Source organism: Loa loa, assembly GCF_000183805.2.
Source record: "Loa loa unplaced genomic scaffold supercont3.270, whole genome shotgun sequence".
NCBI classification, from domain to species: Eukaryota; Metazoa; Nematoda; class Chromadorea; order Rhabditida; family Onchocercidae; genus Loa; species Loa loa.
The window spans coordinates 59,540-81,821 of record NW_018108450.1 but is presented as its reverse complement, the minus strand read 5'-3'; the positions used below and the strand labels follow the sequence as shown (position 1 = coordinate 81,821).

Sequence of the window (22,282 nt, the reverse complement as noted above, 5' to 3'; positions counted from 1 at the left end):
GATCACCTGAAAGGATAATGGATGTTTTTGTTTTTTCTTTTTTTTTTTGTAGAATATCTTTGAAAAGATAATTTGTATAAATAAAAAAAAAAAAGTGGAACTAGTATCAGTATCGTTATCATAAATAAACATTAGAGGTAATTGTATATTATAATAGATAAGATTATGTTAGTGATCAGTATAGGAACATAATGATATGAATGAGTGAAATTTTGTCGCTTATCATTTCTAATCTACACAACACAATTGTAGTTTCATTCAACTTTATGTAAATGAATTGACAAATGGTTGACAGGACAGGTTTATGATTGGAATCAAAAGATTGGTGATTATTTTTGGCAATTTATATGCAATATTTCTGAAAAGATAAGCTAAATAAAGGCGCTATTCAGCTTAGTGTCCAATTCTTCAGTAATATCGTTTAAATCGAGAATATCCGATTATTTGAAGAAAATTTACGGAAAGTAATAGCTATCCGGAAAATATGCGCAATAATGCTTCTTAAATTTCACTTACTTGTTGCTTTTTTCATCGATTGATGCAAAAAGTAGAAAGAAGAAAGAAATAGTAGGCAATTTTTCCTGATGTTTTTTCCGGATCCGAATTGTTACCATATCCCAAAATAGATCCGAATTTTGTTTGAAAATTGTTGAATTTTATTAAATAACAAACCTATTTTCTTATAATGATACCATATTTTTGGAAATATTTGCGCTTCATTTTGAACAGGAATAAATTGTTAGTTACAATATGCTAATCTTTATAAGTTTCAAAAAATTAATATTTGACAAAAAAAAAAAAAGAAAGTTTAATCGATTGATAAATATGCAAAATCCATTTTCATTTTAATATGAGTTATAATTAGACGAATAAATCATGGTAATTTTAATTGTTATAAGGAAAAATAAATTTCATCTTGTTTGATAGCCATAGTTCTTATTTGTCATTCTACCGTAAACAATATTATCCTTGTTAGCAATTTCTTGTTGAAATACCTTAATTTTTTATGATACTCATAAATGCAATAAGTTTTTTTTTTCTTCTTTCATACTAAATTATCCTATTGTAACTTAGAGAAATAAATAAATGAATTGTAAAAATTGAACCAAATATCAAAAATTTTGAAAGAAATTTTTGTGGAAACTTTTAATTTATCTAAAAATATTATAAATCTAATAAATCTAAAGTATTAAAATTAGAATGAACCTGAAATAAATGATATATTTATGATTTTCATTTTCTTTTTTCAACTTTATTTCCTGCCAGATATTTTTCATTCTTTTATTCTTAAATATAATCCCTCTTTTTATGATTGTGTGATAGAAGGATTTATCCTGATCCAGAACAGCAATCGTTCCTTGTTTATATCCAAAAATTTTAGAGATATGAAAGTTTTACAGCTCTTCTTGTGACTTTCTGGCAAATCGATTTATCCTGGTCTAGATTCATACTGATCTAGAACAATAACCATTTCCCACTTATATCCGGAAATTTAATGATTGAAAGAAAATTTAATGATATGAAAATTTTACCACTCTTTTTATGATTATCTAGCAGATAGATTTATCCTGGTCTAGAAAATTATCTGGCTGGTAGATTTATCCTGATCTAGGACAACAACCACTTTCCACTTATATCCGGAAACTTAATGACATGAAAGTTTCACCGCTCTTTTTGTGATTTTCCGGCAGATAGATTTACCTTAACCGAGACAATAAATATTTCCCGTTTATATCCGAAAGTTTAATGATATGAAAGAAAATTTTGAGGCCAATATTTCGGATCCTGAAGTTACTAGTGAAAATTATACATTCATAATTTACAATTTCTATGGTCTTTTTGTTTTCCAATTCATTTCAACTTTTTATTTGGAATAACGAAATATGAGGTCACTTTTTTTACAACTTTTCAATATCTGTTTAAAAATTTATTAAATGAATTTATCCCAAAATATGATTTAATTTTCATTTCCCTTATCCTTTACTGGATCATTTCCTTGACCAATAATTCACTAGCCGTAAAATCCGCAGGTATGTTTTGACATACCTGTAAATCTATATCAAAACATTATATTTGATTTATAAAAATTTTTTCATTGTTTTATTGTTGTTGGAAATATTTACATTATTTGTTTATTATTATTTTTGTAGATTATCACTTCTTCTAAGTGATACTATGACTCTAGAAACTCCTGAGATATTCTGGACAATGGTCATTTTTCATTTTTCACAGGCTATCCAGAATATCACTAAGCTTATTCTTTCTTTTTTTTTTTCTTCTGTTCATTACACATATTTGTGAAATGGCTTTGTTTGAAGAAATGAAATTTTCTGCTTTATAAAACTCTCAAATGATACAAAACAATTGCATTATTATTTGTTCCATTGCAGAAAACTATTTAAGAAATTAAATTTTAAATAAGAAATCGAAAATTAAGATTTAAAAAATTATTCTATAAAAATAAATTAGTAGTTCTCAACTTGAAACTTAATAAAATCCCTATGCCTTTTTTTATATATTAGACTTTACTATTTACCTGTATTATTACAAAAAAAAAAACTGTTGTGCAATTAATAAAAGGACAAATTAGTCTGCAGGACAAATAATGGATCATGAAAAAATTAAAAGCACAATTTGCCCAATCACCTTTGACCCAATCATTTAGAATTTCCTCTTCTAAGATGTACAATGAAAATCAATTATCATATAAGATTTAAATTTCAATATGTAGAATCCGTATTTATTTATCAAAATTATTTCCGGTAGCTCATTCTACAAATTTCAAAATGTTGCAATAGGTATGAGGGATACTAAGAACCAAAATTAATCGATCAAATTTATTCTGATTGTTGTAAACTTCCAAAATGAATTTTAATATCAAACACATAAAATTGCTTGCCTTTCACAGCAAATCTAAGAAATAAATGACTTGGTGGTTAATTTTCCGGGAAAAAAAAAAGCTTATCCTTAACCAAGCCGGAAATACAGGGCTTGTTCCTATCAAGAAAATTTCCTACTACAATTTTAGTTTCTTTTTTTTTTTTTTGAAAATTTGCTCAATTTATTTCAACTTTGTTTTTCCTATCTTTTTTTTAAATTTTACACGTTAATTTTGCTTACTTATATTACTATTCCGCATTACTCAATTATCTTTATAACATCGTTTTAGTTCCCAATTTGCGTCTACTTGAAAATTTTTCATTTTAATGATTGATTGCCGAATGTGCTACCATAATATTAACCTTCATAAGCTTTACAGTATCCAAAAAATGAAAATATACTTTAAGATATTTTACTTATTTCTTTAGTAAAAATACAAAAAATTATATTTATAAAAGATTAAAAATATGATTGAGAATTAGCATTAAGTTCAATATACTATACTTCCATAAATAGTTTATGGTATTAATTAGAAAGATGATTTAACAATAAGAAGAATAATGATAAATTGAAGAGAGAGAAGAAGAAAAAAAAAACACTGATAAATTATCATATTTTGATTACAGTAATCAATGAAATATATTACTTAACAAAAGAAACAGTTTATGATGAATGAATGAATTGAATGAAATAAAGTATAACATTCAGGAAGAAATTTTGATGACAAATGATAACCTTTATAGAATAAATGATAACATTTAAGAATGTTAAACTATAAATAATCAATAATAATTTGCAGAACTCAAGGAAATATTTCTATTGTATGATGAGGAATTAGATGGTAAAATTGATGGTACACAAATTGGTGATGTGGTACGAGCAGCAGGTCTTAAGCCAACTAATGCAATGGTTGTTAAAGCAAGTGGAAATGAATATAAACGAAAGGGTGAAAAACGTTTAACATTTGAAGAATGGATGCCAATTTATGAGCAATTAAGCAAAGAGAAGGTTTAATTTTATTAAAATTTTTTTGATAATGTATAAAAAATTATTGATTATTAATTGTTTAATTATTAATTAGAATTAATTACTTAGTTAAATATTGGGATCGATTGATGACTTTTTAGGAACAAGGAACGTTCCAGGATTTTGTCGAAGGGTTGAAAGTTTTCGATAAGGAAGAATCAGGAAAGGTACATCATTTAAAATTTTTGATATATTTATTGATCAAATTTCGTTGAAACATTATAGGGAAAAGGAAAATGAGTTTAACTTTCCCGAGAGTTCCATTAACAGGAGATTTTTAATCTATGATTTCTTGTTGATACATTGCTAGAAAATGAAGATGACTTTGACTTTCCCGAAAGTTCCGTTAACAGGAAGCTAAATAAATCGATGAAAAAAAACAATTAGCTTTTTTCAATTGTGCATATTCCATTACTGATGATGAATTCAACGGGTGAAATTAGAATTGAGGAAATCAATAGAATATTTAATAAATGGAAATGAACTAATATTAATAAACTTCAGATTATGGCAGCAGAATTAAGGCATGTGTTGATGGCATTAGGTGAGCGTTTGTCAGCTGAAGAAGCGGATGAAATACTGAAAGGTTCGGAAGATGCGGAAGGAATGGTTACCTATGAAGGTAATTAAATTAATTTTAACGATTAATTAATGCATTATTCCCACTTCATATGTAATGTTATCAATTTAAGCATTCGTCAAAAAGGTACTAGCTGGACCGTTTCCGGAGGAATGAATTGGTATTGGTGATTGCTGAATGAAACAAAGTATTACTGTACTTCAATCAGTAAACAGAAGACTTGATCTTTAATCAATTTCATTCATTCATCAATTTTCTTCTAAAAATTTCGACTAAATTCAGATTAATTCTGTCAATTCTTACTTTCTTTTCTTTCTTTTTTTTTTGCATTAAATAAAGCTAAAAAAGAATAGTTGATAACAATGATATGAAAAGTTTGTGTTATGTTATAGAAAATAAAAACTTAGAAAAAAAGAATAAATAAAACTTCGAAAAAAAAAATGCATGAGCCAATTAATGCAGTTCCTTCATAAGTATTAATTAATTAATTTGCATACTTTCAAAACATCCTTCATCTGACTTCATCATTATCTTAAAATGTTCCATAGTATTGCTAATTCTATAAATTACGCTCAATTTAGTTCAATATTTATCATCTTGTAACATGAGGATATTCAAGAAATAGGCTGATAAAAAAAAAATCTATGCAATCCATATATACAACATTGGTCATTTTTGTGGTCAATAAATTATTTCGGTGATTTCCTTCTTTTTTTTTTTTATATTCAATGAAATTTGCATAAATATTTTGAAAATTTTGAATGTTAAAAGTGGGTTGATAGATTTTTTTGAATATATTTATTCATGATACTTTTTACATGCTTTTCCCTTCGCATATATCAACATCCTATACAATATTATTCGTCATATATAAATAAATTTGGATCTGTGTATTATTTATTCCATTTTATATATTTTTATCAATAAAATTTAGATTAAGTTTTTCAAATTGAAGAATGGATAAAATCAAACAGTTTAATGATTCGAGCAGCTAATCCATTTCAGGATTGTTAAGTAAGCCACTTTGCTCTATGAAATAATCGGGCATCCTATATTTCATAGGTATGATAAAACAGAAAAATTCAAGCAAAGCAACTGAATTCTTCATGAATCCATCACCTCTTTTCTTCAGAGAGAGAGAGAGGGAGAGGGAGAGAGAGAGAGCTAGATTATTTGCAAAGTTGTTTCTAAATATAATAAAGATTCAACTCAAAGATAAAGTTATTCAGCTATACGCTTATTTAATGATTTGCTAATAATTAATTGTGAAAAATATGTTTATTCGCAAATGAAAAGCACAATATGACGAAAAGTAGATCTCGTCATCAGGATAGAAAAGTAATGAAATTATTCTGGATTGGATAAAAGGAACTGGAGAGTAAACTCAACAAAATTACTCACGACCAATCGATATCCACTTATAAACGAGATCGACGAGAGTAGTGCAAGCTTATTTTCCGGTAAAGGAAGAAATTAAACATGTAAACTTGTTGTAGAATTTCCATAACCGGTCCTTTTCATAAAACTAAATTATATTTTTAATCTAAAGCTAGCTCGACTAATTTGAACTGAATTTTCGGAAGCAATCTGTATTCCCTCGCACTATTAAAACTCAAAAGTATCCAACAGACTCAACATTGCTTAGTATGTTATCTCGCAAAAATTCCTCGTAGTAGAAAAAAAATGCAGACAGAATCGTTTTAAGAAATATGAAAAAAAGGTCGATAAGATCAGATAGCTCAGTGTTCTAAGGCTAATTTGACGGCTCATGCATTCACTGGTTTTAAAATGGATTTTCGCATCACTTTATCTTTTGTCACAGAAGCAGTTTATATAGATATTTTATTCCAGCTGCAATAAAGATTTGCTTTTTATGCTAGCACACAATCAAATCAGCAAACGCAAATTAATCATCTAAAGAATATCTATCAAAAATAAGACACTCATTAAGATCATCGTGCGCTGCACCGCAAAGCCGTCGCAATGATTTGCTCCTTGCTTTGCACTTTCAGCGCCTCAGTTTCAGCTTTGTTTTTTGCACTTCGCGATCGAATGAGCAAGAATATCAACAAATACGTATACAATCTGGCACGACCACGGTTTAAATAACCTGAAGAAACAAGATGTGAAAATTTTATGAATCAGAATGAAAAATGTCACTCTCTATGAAAACAACTATATGTTGATTGTATGCTTATACAAAATGCATTCTCCGACTTTCATTAGACTGTAAGCAAAAGTATGGCCAATAACAGTATGACAGCAGCTTCAGACAATTTACGAAAACGCTATATTCCGTGTTGGAAAAAACATTTCACGTGGGACGATAGGAGGCCTGATCAAAAACTAATAACTCTAAATAACCACGCTGCAATGAAATAAATCCAATATATGGTACAGTGAGTTAACATACAACCATAACTTGCACAATTATTCTCCTTCAACCACTCCTCCTTCTCAAAGTAATTCCAGCACGATTGTTTCAAACACGATTTTTTCGCAGTTTTACTAATGCGTGTACTCGTCTTTCATGTACTCGCTTCAAACAATTTAAGAAAACGCTTTATTGCATGTTGGAAGAAACATTTCAAGTGGAATAAAGGTCTTTCATGAATAAAACTAAAGACTATAACCACCCACCTTTTATAACCTTAAGAATGTCCTGAATTTGGATCATTAATTTAAAAGTACTAATGTGGCTACAATCGCAATAAATGGCTAACCTTATTCTTCTAATAAACCATTGAATGTTCTGCATCATGAGAATCCGGAAAACGTTAGGAAACATTTACTTGTTTTCTAACACTTCAAGAATTAGCTACTTATCACTCTGTTAATTGCATTTGACTGTTTAAGAACAGCATTTTACAATGACTGAACCATATAATCGACAAATCATTTGTAAGAACTATATTGCTTCATTCAACAAACAAGAAACTTACACGATTCTTCCTTGAGCCAAAATCTTCCTTCCCACCACTTGTACATCGGTCGTAGGATTACATTGGTCTTCATCGTATGTACCATTTGACCATATAAATGAGCCATCTGCCCTGCAGCCTGCTTCATTAACGTAAATCCTTGCTTCATGACAACTGTTGCTTGAGCCATTTTCACTGGAAACTTCAAATCACATAATTTGATTAAATCCGAAACTTCTGACTTAATCTTGATTATTATCTTCAAGCGAATTTTATTTAACAATTAATAAAAAGTAAATATCTTCACAAAAGTACCAGTAGATAAATTTCCCAGTTAAAAAACATAATCCGTGCAATGAATTAATATCAATGTGTAGTACTTTTAACAAAAAAGATTGAAAGTACCACTTGAAAGAAAAGTCATGCATGAGAGGGCTACCCAGAAAAGACTTAGCATGCGACAGAACAATCCGGAAGAGATGTGATGTATGACAGGGCAATCCAGAAAAGATGTGATGTGTGACAGGGCAATCCAGAAGAGACGTGATATGTGACAGACGTAATGAATAACGTCCGTCAAAGCAACTAATCAAATGTATTTACCTCCCGGACGGTAAATGTCTCATAACTACAAAATAACACTACCTCACAAACTACACACCAAACCAACAAGAAGAGAGCCAACAAATGAAGAGGAGAAAACGATTCGAGCTGCAACAGTGGAGAGACTCCTGCAGTTAACCAATTGCTACATTTCCACCACTTCAAATTTCAAAATTTTCTTCCTTTCATCGCTCACGTTTTCCTTACGTTTGAGACGTGATCTGTGTGACGTGATACGTTTGAGACGTGACCTGTGTAATTTGAACAGGTTGAGACGTGGCCTGTGTAACTTGGATATGTTACTGCGATTGAATTAAGCATCTTTCATCTCTTGTTTTTCTTTACGTTTGAGACATGACTTATGTAATTTCGACACTTTACTATGATTGAATTAAGTCCCTTTCATTATTCACGTTTTCCTTATGTCTGAGACATGGCTTGTGTAATTTGGACAGTTTTTACCTCTTCGAGGTCTCTTGAATCAAACGATGTTAATGAAAATACTAAAAATTGTTTTTAACTATTGCCAAGCTTACCTTCTAAATCCACAGGGATAACGGTTACAGGCCTTACAAAAACCTTAGAAAGCAGTGAGTAATTCTAACGAGTGAGTATTACTCATATCAATATTTTATTTTTTGCTACAGTCTACTCTTCCATACTAAATAATATTACACCGTATGCAGCGTCATTGTATCGTTTTGCACTCCAGACTTATTGTACATGAATTTATTCTGGAAGGATTAATTGAATGAGTGGCTGTGCAATACTGCAGACAGTAGTACTGTTAGCGAGAAATGAATTTATATCGATTGGAAAGAAAAATTAGAACTAATGAACCATTGTTCAGTTAGCATTTAATGATGCTAATGTTTCCTTTGATTCATTATTGTGCTTGCAGTCCTCACTATCTTTGCATACCTATCAATTCAGCAGCATTATTGAGGTTACTTATATTAGATGCATTATGTCGCTAATATTTGTTTATTATTGAAGTCTTATCTTGGCCTCTTATTTGAAAGCCTGACATGAATCAATGTAAGTCTCCGCAAATAAGTGGTAGAGAAGAGTTTCTAATTCTAACATTTAACGTTAATTGCATAAGATTCAAGTCTAAATTTAATTAAGTTGATTCAACTCTCAGGATTTTAAAGTTGTCATTTTACATACTGAACTAATGATTGTAAAAGTTATGGAATGTGCTAAGTATAAAGTTGCACGTTGTTTCATTACCTATTCACTTTTTTTAAAATTATTTCCAAAGAATTTCAGGATGGTTCGGGAAGGCAAACGTCAATTAGATTCTATGAAAAAAGAATTATTATTGCACATGAAAAATCATATCGTTGCAACAATGAGCGCAAGAAGAGAGGTTATATTTCTGTCAAATTGCCAAAAAAAACATATTCCTTGTAAATTTTAGGATTTTAAATTCGAAATTATTAGATGCTTATATCATGTAATTCAATTACGAAATGAATTTAAGTATGCTGAAATTAATTTAGTACTGTCAAACAGTTGGTGTGAAAACTGAATTCACTCGTAATAATTGTTATATTGAGTATCCCATCAGATTCTTTAGGTATGAAAGAACATGAATTCTTCAACGTCCTGGAATATATTCTACAAAATTATATGAATTCATAGTATTTCAACTTAAAATTTATTTTAAGATCTACGATGCACTGAAAGAGTTATTTGATACCAACAGTGCAGATTTTTACAATCTTTCCTCAACTGTGAAGCATGTGAGGATAATTCGGTTACTAATAAAATGCTTGGAGAAATATAAACCTCATCAACATTTGCAAGTATGTGCATTACAAGCAATAAATTACAAAAGATTAGATTATGAAAGATATCAGGGGATATTGATGTATTCTGCTTAATCAACCTCATCCCTCTGAACAGTACTGAGCGGTAGAACAGACGTGAGATAAGCAGTTATTATCCGCGCTCATGTTCTTAGATGCATAACTGTAATTAATTTATTACGGTTTAGAAGATTTTACTCCAATTTGCATTGTATTTATTGCCATATTTTTGAAATACTGATCTTTGCTTTCGTTATAACTATTGATTTGCTTTAAGCTATAGTTTTTCGAGTTTAGGATGCCTTCTTCGTATGGAATTCACGTTTAGCTCCTGCAGTGCTCGCAATTGCTGACCCGGCAGAACAGCGGAAATACAGCAGGCATGCAAAACTACTTGCTGCGTGTTTGCTTGATTCTGATGAGGCTTGTTTTGTTTTTTGCTTCTTTATTCTGATGAGGCTTGTCTTGTTTATTTTTAGTTTTTTTCCTTTTTGGATCTTGAGTAGTTTTTTTTTTCTGCCGAAAAAATAAAGTTTGTATATTCAATATGCACTAACTCTACTGCAAATTTATGAATATCGAGTATGTAAACTTTATTTTCTGGTGACAATTTGATTGCAGTGAAATTTAATGGTTATCCGATCAATAGCTTGATCTGTGCAAATTCATTTTGATTTGAAGCTTTTTTTCTTTCATCTTAGTTTCTCAGTAAAATTGCAAGGCATATTATGCAATTTATAAGATTTTGAAAAGATTAACATGGTATCACGTTCATGCTTGATTATATAATACATCTTAGAAAGATTATTTCCAGTACACAAAAGCCATTATTTGCTTGGGACATGTCGTGAGGTTAAATGAAGGCGACTGCCATTCACGATTATTGCTCACGTACTGGCTATGCCTTCTAGGATATTGGTCATTAGCTAAAACGCAGGTGCTTTGTGAAGAAGAAGTGAAACGGATGTACTCTATTCACAAAGAAATCATTAATGAAGTTATTAATGATATCATTCATCTACATACGGGAAAAACAGTGGTATGACTATGCGTCCCGTTTGAAGTAAAATTAGTTGTATTAGATATCTCATGAAGGAGAGTTGGAATTGTGATAATACAAAATCAGTTGTTTAATTATTTAGAAGTAGACTTAGTTAAAAGGTGAAAGGTTTCAAGTAATGGGTAAATTCATTAATTAAATTAATTTCATCTAGGGTCACTACTACGGCGATGCATTGTCAGAGCAAGACCATATCCTTAAAACTATGCAGTCTTTCGAATCTCTTCTCGCGAAATCGAAAGCAAAGACTTTCCAACAATATGAAGCACAGATTCTTGTTAAACGGATTTTGATAGCTGCTAACCATTTTCCATACGCTGATTTAACATTGGTGTGTACAACCCCTTAGTTTGAATTTTTTTAAATAATTTTCAAGCATAATTGCAATAACTGATAGATTAATGGCTAAATATTGCATTTATAAAAAAAGTTTCAAATACTAATCAAGCTGTCCGGTTTTTTCTGCTTTCACTAATTTTGTTGTTGTTGTGTTGAAATTCTCCATATTTGCATTTCCGTAGGCCGTGTCTTATGTGTTTCACCAGAAATTAGTCACAATTACCTTAGGCTGTACAAGTTTTGCTATAGATTGGTGATCCATTACAAAATATGGATTTCGTAAAAGCACGTTACGAAACGTTAGTGAAATGTCGAAGTAGCGTATATTATGGTAGCGATATGAAAGAAGAAGATGCCGGTTGCGCTGCATTTGCTGGCGGTGAATTTCAAGAAACAAAATTGATGAGTACCGTAAGTTCAAAACTTCAGCCTCAATTTATTAATATTTTCGATGAATATTGGCTGAAATGGCATGCTTGGAAGTCACTGTTTTTTGGAACCAGAAGTAAGAGGTAAACCAGTTTCTGGTCAAGGATTCATATTATTGCATTCCGAGATTTAAAACTAACCTTTGATTAAAAGATTGTCTAATTCCCAAACATAATAAGGACTCTAATTTATGATAATGTAGTGTTCTGAAAATAATTATTTCATTTTTTAGTGAAATTAAGCGCAGTCCTGGCAGAGCATTTCAAAGTGGTACTGCAGCTGTGTTTTAAATATATCGAGTTGGGAATTCTTCGAGAGAGTGAAAGTGAAGGGCTGAAATTATTGCATCAGGTTCTAAAAACAACGAATTTGCAAAGGTTCGTGTTTAGCGTATTGACTGTTAACTGATTGCTATACGAAAATCAAGATTCAATAATCATGTGAAAATTACCAAATTTTCAGTATGCTTTTTCACTTTTTTTCTACCGTTATTCTTAGTAAAATCTTGTGTAACTATTTGATGTTTCTTAGTTTTTAACTTTTTACTAGGTGTTTGGCAGTGTTAAACGTTTTATTTCTAACATCGACACTTGCCCATGGTAATAGTGTGAACGTTCGCCCAGATCCATTTCGACCGGTTATTGCTTCTCTATGGAATGTGAGTTGTGCTTAAGTTCAGTTGTTTTAGTCCAATTTTCCTGTTGATTTCGAGCTTTTTAGAAAATACCATCTACTAGACATCGTGTTTACTAGTGGCATTTCCCAGTTTTATAAATAATTGCCGTTGCTTAAGAGATCGAGGAACGAAACTTCTGTTTGTGTAGACAAAGAAATGCAGAACAAAAAGCTTAATTTGTCTTCTAAAGATCAAAAAATAATAGATCTCACTGAAGATGAGCCAAACAAGTAAGTTATATTATATATCATTTAATTTTGTGTATAAGATCAGAAGATAATTTTTAGTATTGTTTGTTGGTAATCATGATCAGTTCAAGGATATTTCTAGCTTGGATCTCCAATTCGTTAATGATTAATAATTATAACAAAAAATTGTTTAAAAATTCTACTAATTTACATATGCAGCTGAACTCTGTTTTAAAGGAACTTTTTTATTTGTTCACATTATTTGTAGTTTTTGAGTGACATCTTTTTTTAAAGTATATTCCACTCTCAATATAAATTCAAAAAAAGGCGTTATATCCGAAACGTTCTTCATAATATACTGATGTTTAAAATAAGGCTAACACCCCAAACTATGCCATTCCTCTAGGGACATTAACTGTTCCCTAATATGATTGAGCTGAATTCCATTTAGTTTTACATTTTTAAACTTAGCTGCATCATCCAGTTAATAGTTCTGTTAAATTCCCTCATGAAACTGGGCCAAGCGAAATACCCAAGCGAAGTCGTTTTAAAATTCCAGTTTGCCGCAAGCAAATAAAGAAAATATGGAGAATAAATTGATATTGGAAGAGCATGTTGAATATTGCGATTGTGTGATATGCACACTTTGTGACATTAATCCACAGATGCACATAGAAGCTATTTTTTCAAAGATGCTATTTTATCGATATTCTTCAAGAATGTTTCGTGTGCTTTCCGAGAGGTAACTTTTCATATTTTCTTTTAGGTTCTATTGGACTGATTTGTTAACATTGTAGACTTTGTTCTCATCGACTGTTGTTAAAGTTGTGTGAAATGTGCACATTATAGGATTCTGAAACTGCCTCAGGAAACTGCATTAGATGTGATTGCAATTTGTTCGTCGCTTCAAAAGCAAGCAACGGATAAGGTGGTTTCTATTGCTTATTAATTAAATTTTCCGTTAAGGTTTGCTTTTCCACACTTTTCTTCGTTAAATCTTATCGGCTTGTACAAGTATTTGGATATATTTCAGGCAATCGAAGAACGAAGATATCCACTGGCAGCATTAGATCTTTTTTTGCTTGCAGCAATTCGATGGCTTCGAAGAGTTGGTGAAGAAGAAAAGCCGGAGATCATACAGGATGTAATAAGAGAATCGTTAAAAGTGCGTTTATAAATTTTTTAAATATAATGTATAGATTATAGCTTAATCCTTGATAAATCTTTTCAGCACAAATAAATGTCTTAGGATTTTGGGTAGATCTTTTTTCAGTGTTTTCAATATATGACAATTAAAATTTATAGTTATGCTCAACGGACCCCATATACTTTCGTTGGCAGTGGTTAACAATACGGCAGTTGGCGCGAACGCCATTGAAAATTCCAAAATTGGAATGGATGCATTTGCATGTTTCGCCGATCAAAGCAGGATTGCGTTCACCTCTGAAATCTATTGTCATCAATCTTGCGTCAGAGCTAAATACTTTGTGCGTGGTGCAATTTTTTAAACCCGTAGTAAATGAGATAATATTTGTAAACGAAGCACTGTTTATTCTTTAGGTATCTCCCGCAACTGCCGAAAAATAAGCCTTAAATCTATGCAGCTCTTTAGTTCTTAAGGATGGTTATATGTATCCGTTCAATTGGCGAAATTTTACCATTGTAATTTGTTATTTCACTGGCATTATACCACAGCATTTTTTCAGGACACTTTGCTCACCAAGGCCACCTTCCACTTTGCGCTTCGAGAAATATACCTCAAAAACAAACCACAAGACTGTTACTAACGTCACTCCTAGTTACATAGACATGGAAATGGAAGAAGCTCGGAAAGATTTCAATTCCTTTTCTCACCTTTTCTATAGGTTTAAATCCCTTGTTTTTTCTGTATATATTTCAAAAAAGTAAGGAAAATTTTGCCGTATTTTCACACGAGAGTTACATTTGCGATGAGCAATAATAGTACACGAGCCTAACCTTCAAACCTAGGATTAATGCTTCCGCCTAACCTTCATTTAACTCGTAGTTCGAAGTTATACTTCAGGGAGTGGCGATTCCAAACGTGTTCCTATTTGGGGCAAGTTTGTGCTTTCCAATATAAAGCCGATTGGATTGAGCCAGGATGGAGTGCCGCTTATTATTTTAATGAAGCGATGTTTATCAGTACTCGTCAGTTGGCTCGCATGATTTACAAAAAGTCAGAGGAGAGTCAGAACTTTCATTTCGAAACCATCGAAAAGTTTAAAAAAGCCGTCCAACGTTTGCCATCTGGTAGGCTCTTGAAGTTCTTTCCGTAGTTGAATATAATGACTCCAACATCTCCAATACTTCTACAAATTATTATATATTTGTAATTTTCGGCACACACTTGTTTTGACCAGTCTTATTTTAATAATTTGGTGTCACTTATTAATCATGCCATCTTTTGTTTGATAAAAAATGCAGTTCCAAGATTTTATTTAACCTCACTAGAATATAAGACAATCATTATGCAAGGCTGATAAAATACATCAAATCAGACAATGTTCATGTTTTTATGGACTCAGTGACGCTGTTTTTTGGCAGCATTTTCCGGATTATAAATTCCTAGAATTTTTTCATGCAAATTGCAGGATATTACAAATTCTGCACTATTTTCAGACTTGACAGTAGTGCAACTTTTTCTGGATTCTAGACGAATACTTTGGTTAATCAAGTTATATAATAGCCGATCACCATTGGTTGTGCCAGTTGCATTCGTTTCACAGGTGATGACTGGTCAGGAAGTATTTGTTAATGGTTACAGCTATGAAAAGGCACACGATCCATCTCATAGGGTGGATCGTAGGTCTTTGTTTCATAAGAATTCGTTTTAATATTTGCTCGAAATTTGCATTATATTTTATAATAACATATAGCCTTGGTTGACTTACCTCGATTGTTTTCTGTTTTAATTTTGGTCGCTCTGCTGGACACGGTATCCGCCAGTTTGATTACAAAAAAAAAAAAAAAAAAAAACTCGCTGTACATTGGAATTTATACCATAACGTATTGGAATGTGAAGTGAGGTTTAACATCTCAGTTCTACTAATTAACAGTGCGGAGGACACAGCTAGTACTCTTCAAATAGAGAAAAGTTGAATTTCGAAATAAAAGCGCTAAATTTGAGTGAGAAATCAGGTATAATGAGGGTGGATCAAAAATGTTTGCCTTTTTAAATCAAATGTAGAAAAATTGCTTTCAGGATGACGTGCTTCTGAAACGTTTCGTAACCTTGTTGGCAGACAATGATGCGTCAGGAAATCTTGGTAAAACATGCACAGATCCGAAAGAATATTGGCAGATAAGGAGAAAATTGGACAAGAAACTGAAGGTTGAATTTCCTAGAATTATCATGCATTTGTCAAATTTTCGAAAAATCGTGACTTCATTATAACAAAGATTGAGTAATGGTACGAACGAACGTCTGAGTAAAAGGTTGAGTGAATAGCCTCGTAAAGTTTTGCTTCTGATGTTTTCTTTTTTTTTTTGACTAATTATTAAGTTTTAGAGCATTTTCTAAATACAAAATGAATTAGGAGATAGATAAGAGGAAGTATGAAGATAAAAAGTTTTTTGGTAGCAGAAGCAGGAAAATGATAAAGATCATCAAATTTTTGCAGGTTTTGGTTAGCGAAGTGCAGGCAGAGTGGTTTGGGATTTTCTCTGCTCTACTTTTACCTTCCGTCAGTGTGAGTGATGCCCGTATCTCAGTTATCGATGAGTTAGTGAACTGTGGACTTTCAAGAGGCTTTGCAAGTGTACGTATAGTCACAGTTTTAGTAATTGCCTAAATGTTACCTAATTTTTTCATTTTTGATTTGCTATCTTCTTTTTTCTGTGTTGCAAAATATGACACGATCTCGGAAAAAAAAATATCCTAATATGAAGAAGGAAGCTTTAATGAATACAGCACCTAATAACTTCATGAAAATAATATTAAAACGTTAAACTTTTCTTTTATTATGGGTTTCAAGAATGAATCACCGCGATGTTGATCTTTTAAAATTGATTTAAAATTTTTTTCTAGACATTAGTCGAGAATTTGGATCTGTCGACGGCAGATTGGCGGCAACTTGTGCAACGGATTTCAAGTTTGGAAAATTTTGATGAAACTTTTGCCACACATATTGTTGACCGTCGAAGTCATTGGATATCGAAGTTCGGAAGACAGTTATTCCTCCGCGACTTCTCAAACAGTTATGTCTTATTTTGCGTCTCACCGGTAAGTTTAACTTTTGTTGTAGAGTTTTTTCAGGTCATGTATCTTGCGAACACTTTGAAACTTTTTTCGATTTAATTCCAAATTTTTCTGTTTCACTTGCATTTAAATGCAAAAATTTTCTGATTCTATGAAACGAATTAGTCTTACTAAATTAAATGGACACCATTCCAACCCTTTGCAAAGATATTAGTTAACATTCTCACTGACTTGTTTCCAGGAGCTAGCATCATTCCCTTTCGAACTTTTGCCGGTGATGGAGTCGCACAAGCGCGTTTGCAGAATATCGTCATTCCACTTGTTCGAGAAACTTTTATCTCTATCGGAAAAGGTTTCCCTACTTTCTATTCTTTCTCCGTTAAAATATGGTGAAAAGAAGTTTCCTTCTATATATAGTAATTTTAGATACCAAAAACAGTTGATGGGAAGAATTCTTTCTATGTGCTTGATCCTGGAGGTGATTTGACGGATACACAGAAAAGACTCTCCAAAGAACTAGAAAAATATACTTGTTGGAAAGGAACAATTGGAGCTGCGCCGAAGCCAGAAGAATTGCGCAATTCATTAGAAACCAGTGATATGTTCTTGTAAGCTTAATTTGTTTTGTGATTTTTATATCTCTTGAGATTTTAAATACTTCAAGAAAAAACTCAGGAATCTCAAAAATTCTTCTGGATTCTTGAATTTTTGATAGTGTCTTACGAAACTTCGGTATTTATCATGTTTGTTTATGGTGTCATCAGCATCTGATGATTTAAAGTTAAATTGCTGAGGTTTATTCATGCTAAATTACACTCTATCATGCTTTGTAAGGCAATGAAAATTCCTTTTCTTTTTTAAGCTATGTTGTTTTCAGCGTTCTAACAAAATGTATAGCCACATTTCAGTTTCCATTATCATTCAGTTTTTTCTTTTTGAAGTTATATGGGCCATGGAAGTGGCGGTAGATATTTTGGAAGGTCAACAGTACTACGAAGTAATATTCGCGCCGTATCACTGCTTATGGGATGTTCCAGGTTTAATACATTTCTTTGCATGATTTCATGAAGTTGGAATTTTAGTTAGACAAAAGTGACAGGGGACATATTTATTTCTAATGTCATGATCTCAATTAAATTTTTAGCGTTCGCATAACTTACGAGGGCGAAGGATTCGACGGCAGGGGCGCGATTTACGATTATATTATAGCAAAATGTCCTTGTGTTGTTGGTTGTCTTTGGATGGTAAGTTGGTGTTTACAAGAAGCAAAATTAGATTCCAAATCATATTTTTGTAAAGAGTATATTCCTGCGTGTAAACTTATATTTGAGGATGCACATATCGTTTGGTCAGTTGATATCAGCTAATACAAATCATTTTTTGAAGGTGCATTCAAAGTAACTAGAAAAATTTAATGTCTATCTGCCTAAGGTCACCGATGGTGAAATTGATAGGGTGCTGTTGGCTCTTCTGGATTTCTGCTTCTCCGAAATTCAAAAATCGAGTGGTAATAAAATTAGGCCGAAGTAAGTTTTTAAGAAGTAGCTTATTTCTAAAGTTTAGCAAGGACAATTGAAACTGTTTTATCGCTTATCGCTTCATAAATTTTACTCGGTGATATTTATTACATGCTTATGAAATCATATCTAAATTAGGAAAATCCTTTGAATTCGGTGTGCTTATGAAATTTCTCTCGAAAAAAATAAAGTTCTTAACTAAAATATATTTCAGCTCATCGTATCGACTACTGATAGATGCAATCGCATACGCTCGTACAGCATGCAAGCTGAAATACATGACTGGTGGCGCTGTTGTTGCATATGGATTACCCATTGTAACCCATCTGTCGCAAGATATGTTAGCGTTGAAGCAACAATCCGAAATAGTGCAATTTTTAGACAACAATCATTAGCACTTTGTTACCGGAATCGAGAGAAAAAAAAATCACTTTGTTACGATGTAACGGCACCTTGTTACCAAAATCAAGAGAATTATTGGCGGCTCGACCTGTTTCTGGAAAGCTGTTTCGTTGTTGAAATTGTAGTCAGTATTAGAATCTCTGCTATGTGAAGTGAAGGAGTTTTTACTGAGAAAGTTATTAAAAAGTATTTAAGTTTGCAAAAAAAAGAAAAAAAAACATGAAAGATGTTTTCATGAGTCAGACTTCCCTTCCTTACAAGGGACTTTCTTATAAAAATTGTATGCTCTCACTCCGCAATTCTAATTTTGCATTATTCGCGAGAATTTTTAGGTCATACCTTCGTTATGTAGCAATTCCATATAAAATATGCTGTTTTCGCGTTAAATTAAACTTCATGTGTTTGCTCATGTTCCGGTAATGACTGTGATACTTTTGAGAGTATAGGATTTTTCTTGGATGTATCAAATGTTTGAAAAAAGTACCTAAAACACCAGCAAATGCACCAATAGGTATCGCCAGGATGTGCGACTCTTAATTCTTTGTCGATATACGGCAATTGGTACTTGTAAATATGAGTTCAAAAATATGCGAAAAATTGATATCCTCTAAACTTCATATAAACTTGAAAATCAAAGATTTTTAGAAGTGTTTGACAGTGTGTAGAAAGTGCAAATTGTTCGCCTTTTTTTGTCTCCAGTGATTGAATCACTTATCCCATTTTTTTCTCTTTGCCTGTTCTTTCTTTCACTTTTTTCAATTCTTTAGAATTTTTCCATATGTATACTCGTGCCGCATTATTTTTTTCAAAACAATTTTATAAAACTTTTCTTTTTTTCAAATGAAATTCCAAAGTATTATATTTGTATGGGACTTGTAAGGATGAAATATTAACACCTTGGTGCACCAATGAATATCATACTTTTTTTGCTTCACGTGAGATGAGATGATGGGATGTGTCTAATTGAACGTTTTAGTGGTATTTGTTGAAATACCAGTAGCTAAAGCCTAGTTAATATCGGCTTACACTTTTTTATCTCTACGTTAAACTAGATGTCATCTCGCGTATCGTTTACGTAATTGGTCATGATTAAATGTTGAAAAATAGCGGGATTGTCAAAATGATTCGTTCTATGTAGACAAAATATCTGGTGGTATTATTAATTTGAATAAGTTCATCGTTGTATGTATTTTGAGATGATGAAGCATGTCTTTCATATTTGAATATCCTATAACTACAGAAGTATGGCTCATTTTCCACCATTCTTTGATTAAAAAAAAATTCGATTTGTACAGTTTTAGCTCTTTAGCTCACCCTTATGTATTATGAGTCATTGTTTACGTAGAATAATTTCTGATGATGGTGACTACCAAATAATACGCTCACCTCAATAATCATTACTGTACGGTAGCATTGACCATTTGAGAAATGTTCGAATGTATGGGATGAAAAGAGCTGAGCAGTTCCTATGCCAATTGTTAGCATTGTTGTCTCTTCGATAATGGTTGTCGGTGAGATTGGTATACATGTCTGTTGCTTCTGTGAATGAATGGCATTGATGGAATTTTCAAGGATAAACCAAAATTTGGGACTACTACTTTCGCAACGATAATTATTAATTTCAAGGTTACTAAGCAGCCACTCTTGTTTGTCGATTAGATTTAAAATTGTTTAACATTTGCAAATTTGAAATCTTTTTTTCTTTCAAATTTCCCTAATTTAAAATTTAGTCTTTTTTTTCAAATATAATTGCAGAGTAAGACGAAACCGATAATAGGAAATTACTAATTTCCATCCTACTAATGAAGTTTACTTTGTCATCATCTAACTTGGTTGATATCTCTTATGGGTTTCAAAGGTAATTAAGGCTTACTTTTTAAACATTGAATGCGTTCCTTCGAAATGAAAGCACAAACTGCATTAGATGGTATGGTAAATTTAACAATTAAAAACTGAAATTTCTGATTGTATTAGCTGTTAGAACTTCAAGTAAAAAAAGAAAAATTTGGCTCCAAAAATTTCCCATAAATTTATGAACTTTCCGGGGAACATCAAACTTTAAAAATTTCCAATAATTCATGAAGAAATTTCGATCATATGAAATTTCTTATAACATGAATCGCTCCCTCATATTTTTATTTGTATGATAATTTGGGTTGTATGTAAATAATAGATAATGATTAATTACACAATCATTTAACCAAAACTATCATCAATAATTATTGCATTTAAGAATTCATTTATATTCCAGGACAATGTAATATAAGATATTTGTAGAGATTAGAGATTAGAATATAGTATGTTGTGTAATGTGTTGACCCAAATATTAGGTAATAAATGATATTAGCAATTGTATCATCTTTATTGAATATATATAAAAACCAGTATATCCTAACATAATTTTCTCTTCTCTCTTTCTTTTTTTCTTTTCTTAAATGAATTGAAAATATTTGATTTGTTTGAATTCTTCGCTTTTTATAATAAAAAGTGACAAAAGCAAAAAAAAAAAAAAGAAAAGAAAGAAAAAGAAAAAGAAAGGAACGCATAGGATGAAGTTTAATTGTGTTTGTTCGTTCTTTTAAATGATCTTTGACCGATCAAAAACCAATTGCTTACTAACTATAAAGAAAGATCATTCTTGATATATTATAACCATCCCCAATGATATATGCTATTAAGAGGATAAATAATAGCGCTTCTAGTGCTATTAGCATATTCAGATGTAAGCTATTTAAGCTATTGCAAAATTTGCAACAATAAATGCTAATTTTTTGAAAACTATGAAAGAAGCAAGCCTGTTTTGAAATATAATTTTAATTTGTCATCAAAGAGTAGGGAACATTAGAGTGTACAATGATAGCATTAGTAGCATAGGAGGGAAAAAGGATGATGAGACAATGATAGAGGATGAATGAATACAGAACATTGTTACAAATTATCGACAGGTCGAAGCCAAAAGAGCAAAATGAGAGTAAGAGAGAAGGTAAAAAAAAGAAGGAGAAGGATGAGAGCTAAGGGAATTCTCGATTCATATCTGTACAAATAATTGGGAGATATAGGAAGAAAAGGAATAGAAAGATGTACATAGGAGGGGAAAGAGAGACAGGGGGAGGAGGGAGAGAGAGAGAGGTTGGCAATCGAAGTGATATATGTAGCTGTGACCTGCCTAGCAACAAAATGGTACCAATGCGCGGATCTGCAACGAATTCTTATGAGGAGCAATTTTCACTGGAGGGTAGTGGTTAGTTGTCACGACCGTTGTCCATCCATTCATTCATCCATCTATCTATCTATCTATCGAGGTCTAATTCTTTCTTTCTCTTTCCCTTTCTTTCTTTCTTTTTCTCTCTCTCTCCATTTCTTTCCTTCTCTTTTCTCCTTCTCTTTCTTATCATTTAGAAACTCACCAGAATTCCATAATGGAACCATTTGATGGATCATAAGACAATCTCTTATCGTCTTCCTGAGATTGCTTATCCTATGAGAAATTGTATTGCCTAAAACTTTGCTCTCTTTTTCTCTTCCTCTCCCCTCTCTTTCTCCGCCTCTCTCTCTCTCTCTCTCTCTCCTTACTATTTTCTATTTTATATACAAAGTACATCATCTTACTCTCCTAACTTCTTTTACT

The 22,282-nt window shown here is 31.7% G+C and overlaps 4 protein-coding genes across 4 annotated transcripts in view; 3 read left to right on the top strand and 1 right to left on the bottom strand.

The window, feature by feature from the left end:
- The window catches only part of LOAG_04932 (myosin), a 5,271-nt gene extending 438 nt beyond the window's left edge, over positions 1-4,833 (top strand). Inside the window, exons 2-5 of the mRNA XM_020446718.1 lie at positions 3,680-3,888; positions 4,008-4,073; positions 4,411-4,528; positions 4,599-4,833. Of these exons, the coding sequence (XP_020302974.1) occupies positions 3,680-3,888; positions 4,008-4,073; positions 4,411-4,528; positions 4,599-4,642 (437 nt within the window). The 3' untranslated portion in view covers positions 4,643-4,833. The remainder of the gene's footprint in view (positions 1-3,679; positions 3,889-4,007; positions 4,074-4,410; positions 4,529-4,598) is intronic.
- Positions 4,834-6,264: 1,431 nt separating this feature from the next.
- On the bottom strand, positions 6,265-7,597 carry LOAG_04931 (hypothetical protein; the record flags this gene model as incomplete). The annotated part of the gene is made up of 2 exons (XM_003140468.2): positions 6,265-6,596; positions 7,429-7,597. 2 exons carry the CDS (start codon positions 7,595-7,597, stop codon positions 6,439-6,441), a joined length of 327 nt encoding a protein of 108 aa, XP_003140516.1. The 3' UTR covers positions 6,265-6,438.
- Positions 7,598-9,283: 1,686 nt separating this feature from the next.
- Positions 9,284-18,665, top strand: LOAG_04930 (hypothetical protein; the record flags this gene model as incomplete). The annotated part of the gene is made up of 25 exons (XM_003140467.2): positions 9,284-9,382; positions 9,684-9,821; positions 10,122-10,256; positions 10,639-10,863; positions 11,039-11,215; positions 11,473-11,728; positions 11,885-12,029; positions 12,202-12,310; positions 12,446-12,558; positions 13,076-13,258; positions 13,366-13,444; positions 13,550-13,681; positions 13,822-14,003; positions 14,223-14,381; positions 14,561-14,787; positions 15,157-15,263; positions 15,740-15,868; positions 16,158-16,295; positions 16,565-16,759; positions 16,977-17,087; positions 17,162-17,343; positions 17,677-17,772; positions 17,880-17,979; positions 18,167-18,261; positions 18,467-18,665. 25 exons carry the CDS (start codon positions 9,284-9,286, stop codon positions 18,645-18,647), a joined length of 3,693 nt encoding a protein of 1,230 aa, XP_003140515.1. The 3' UTR covers positions 18,648-18,665.
- Positions 18,666-21,732: 3,067 nt separating this feature from the next.
- Positions 21,733-21,900, top strand: LOAG_04929 (hypothetical protein; the record flags this gene model as incomplete). The annotated part of the gene is made up of 1 exon (XM_003140466.1): positions 21,733-21,900. The coding sequence occupies one exon, from the start codon at positions 21,733-21,735 to the stop codon at positions 21,898-21,900; it is 168 nt and encodes a 55-aa protein (XP_003140514.1).
- Positions 21,901-22,282: the final 382 nt, after the last annotated feature.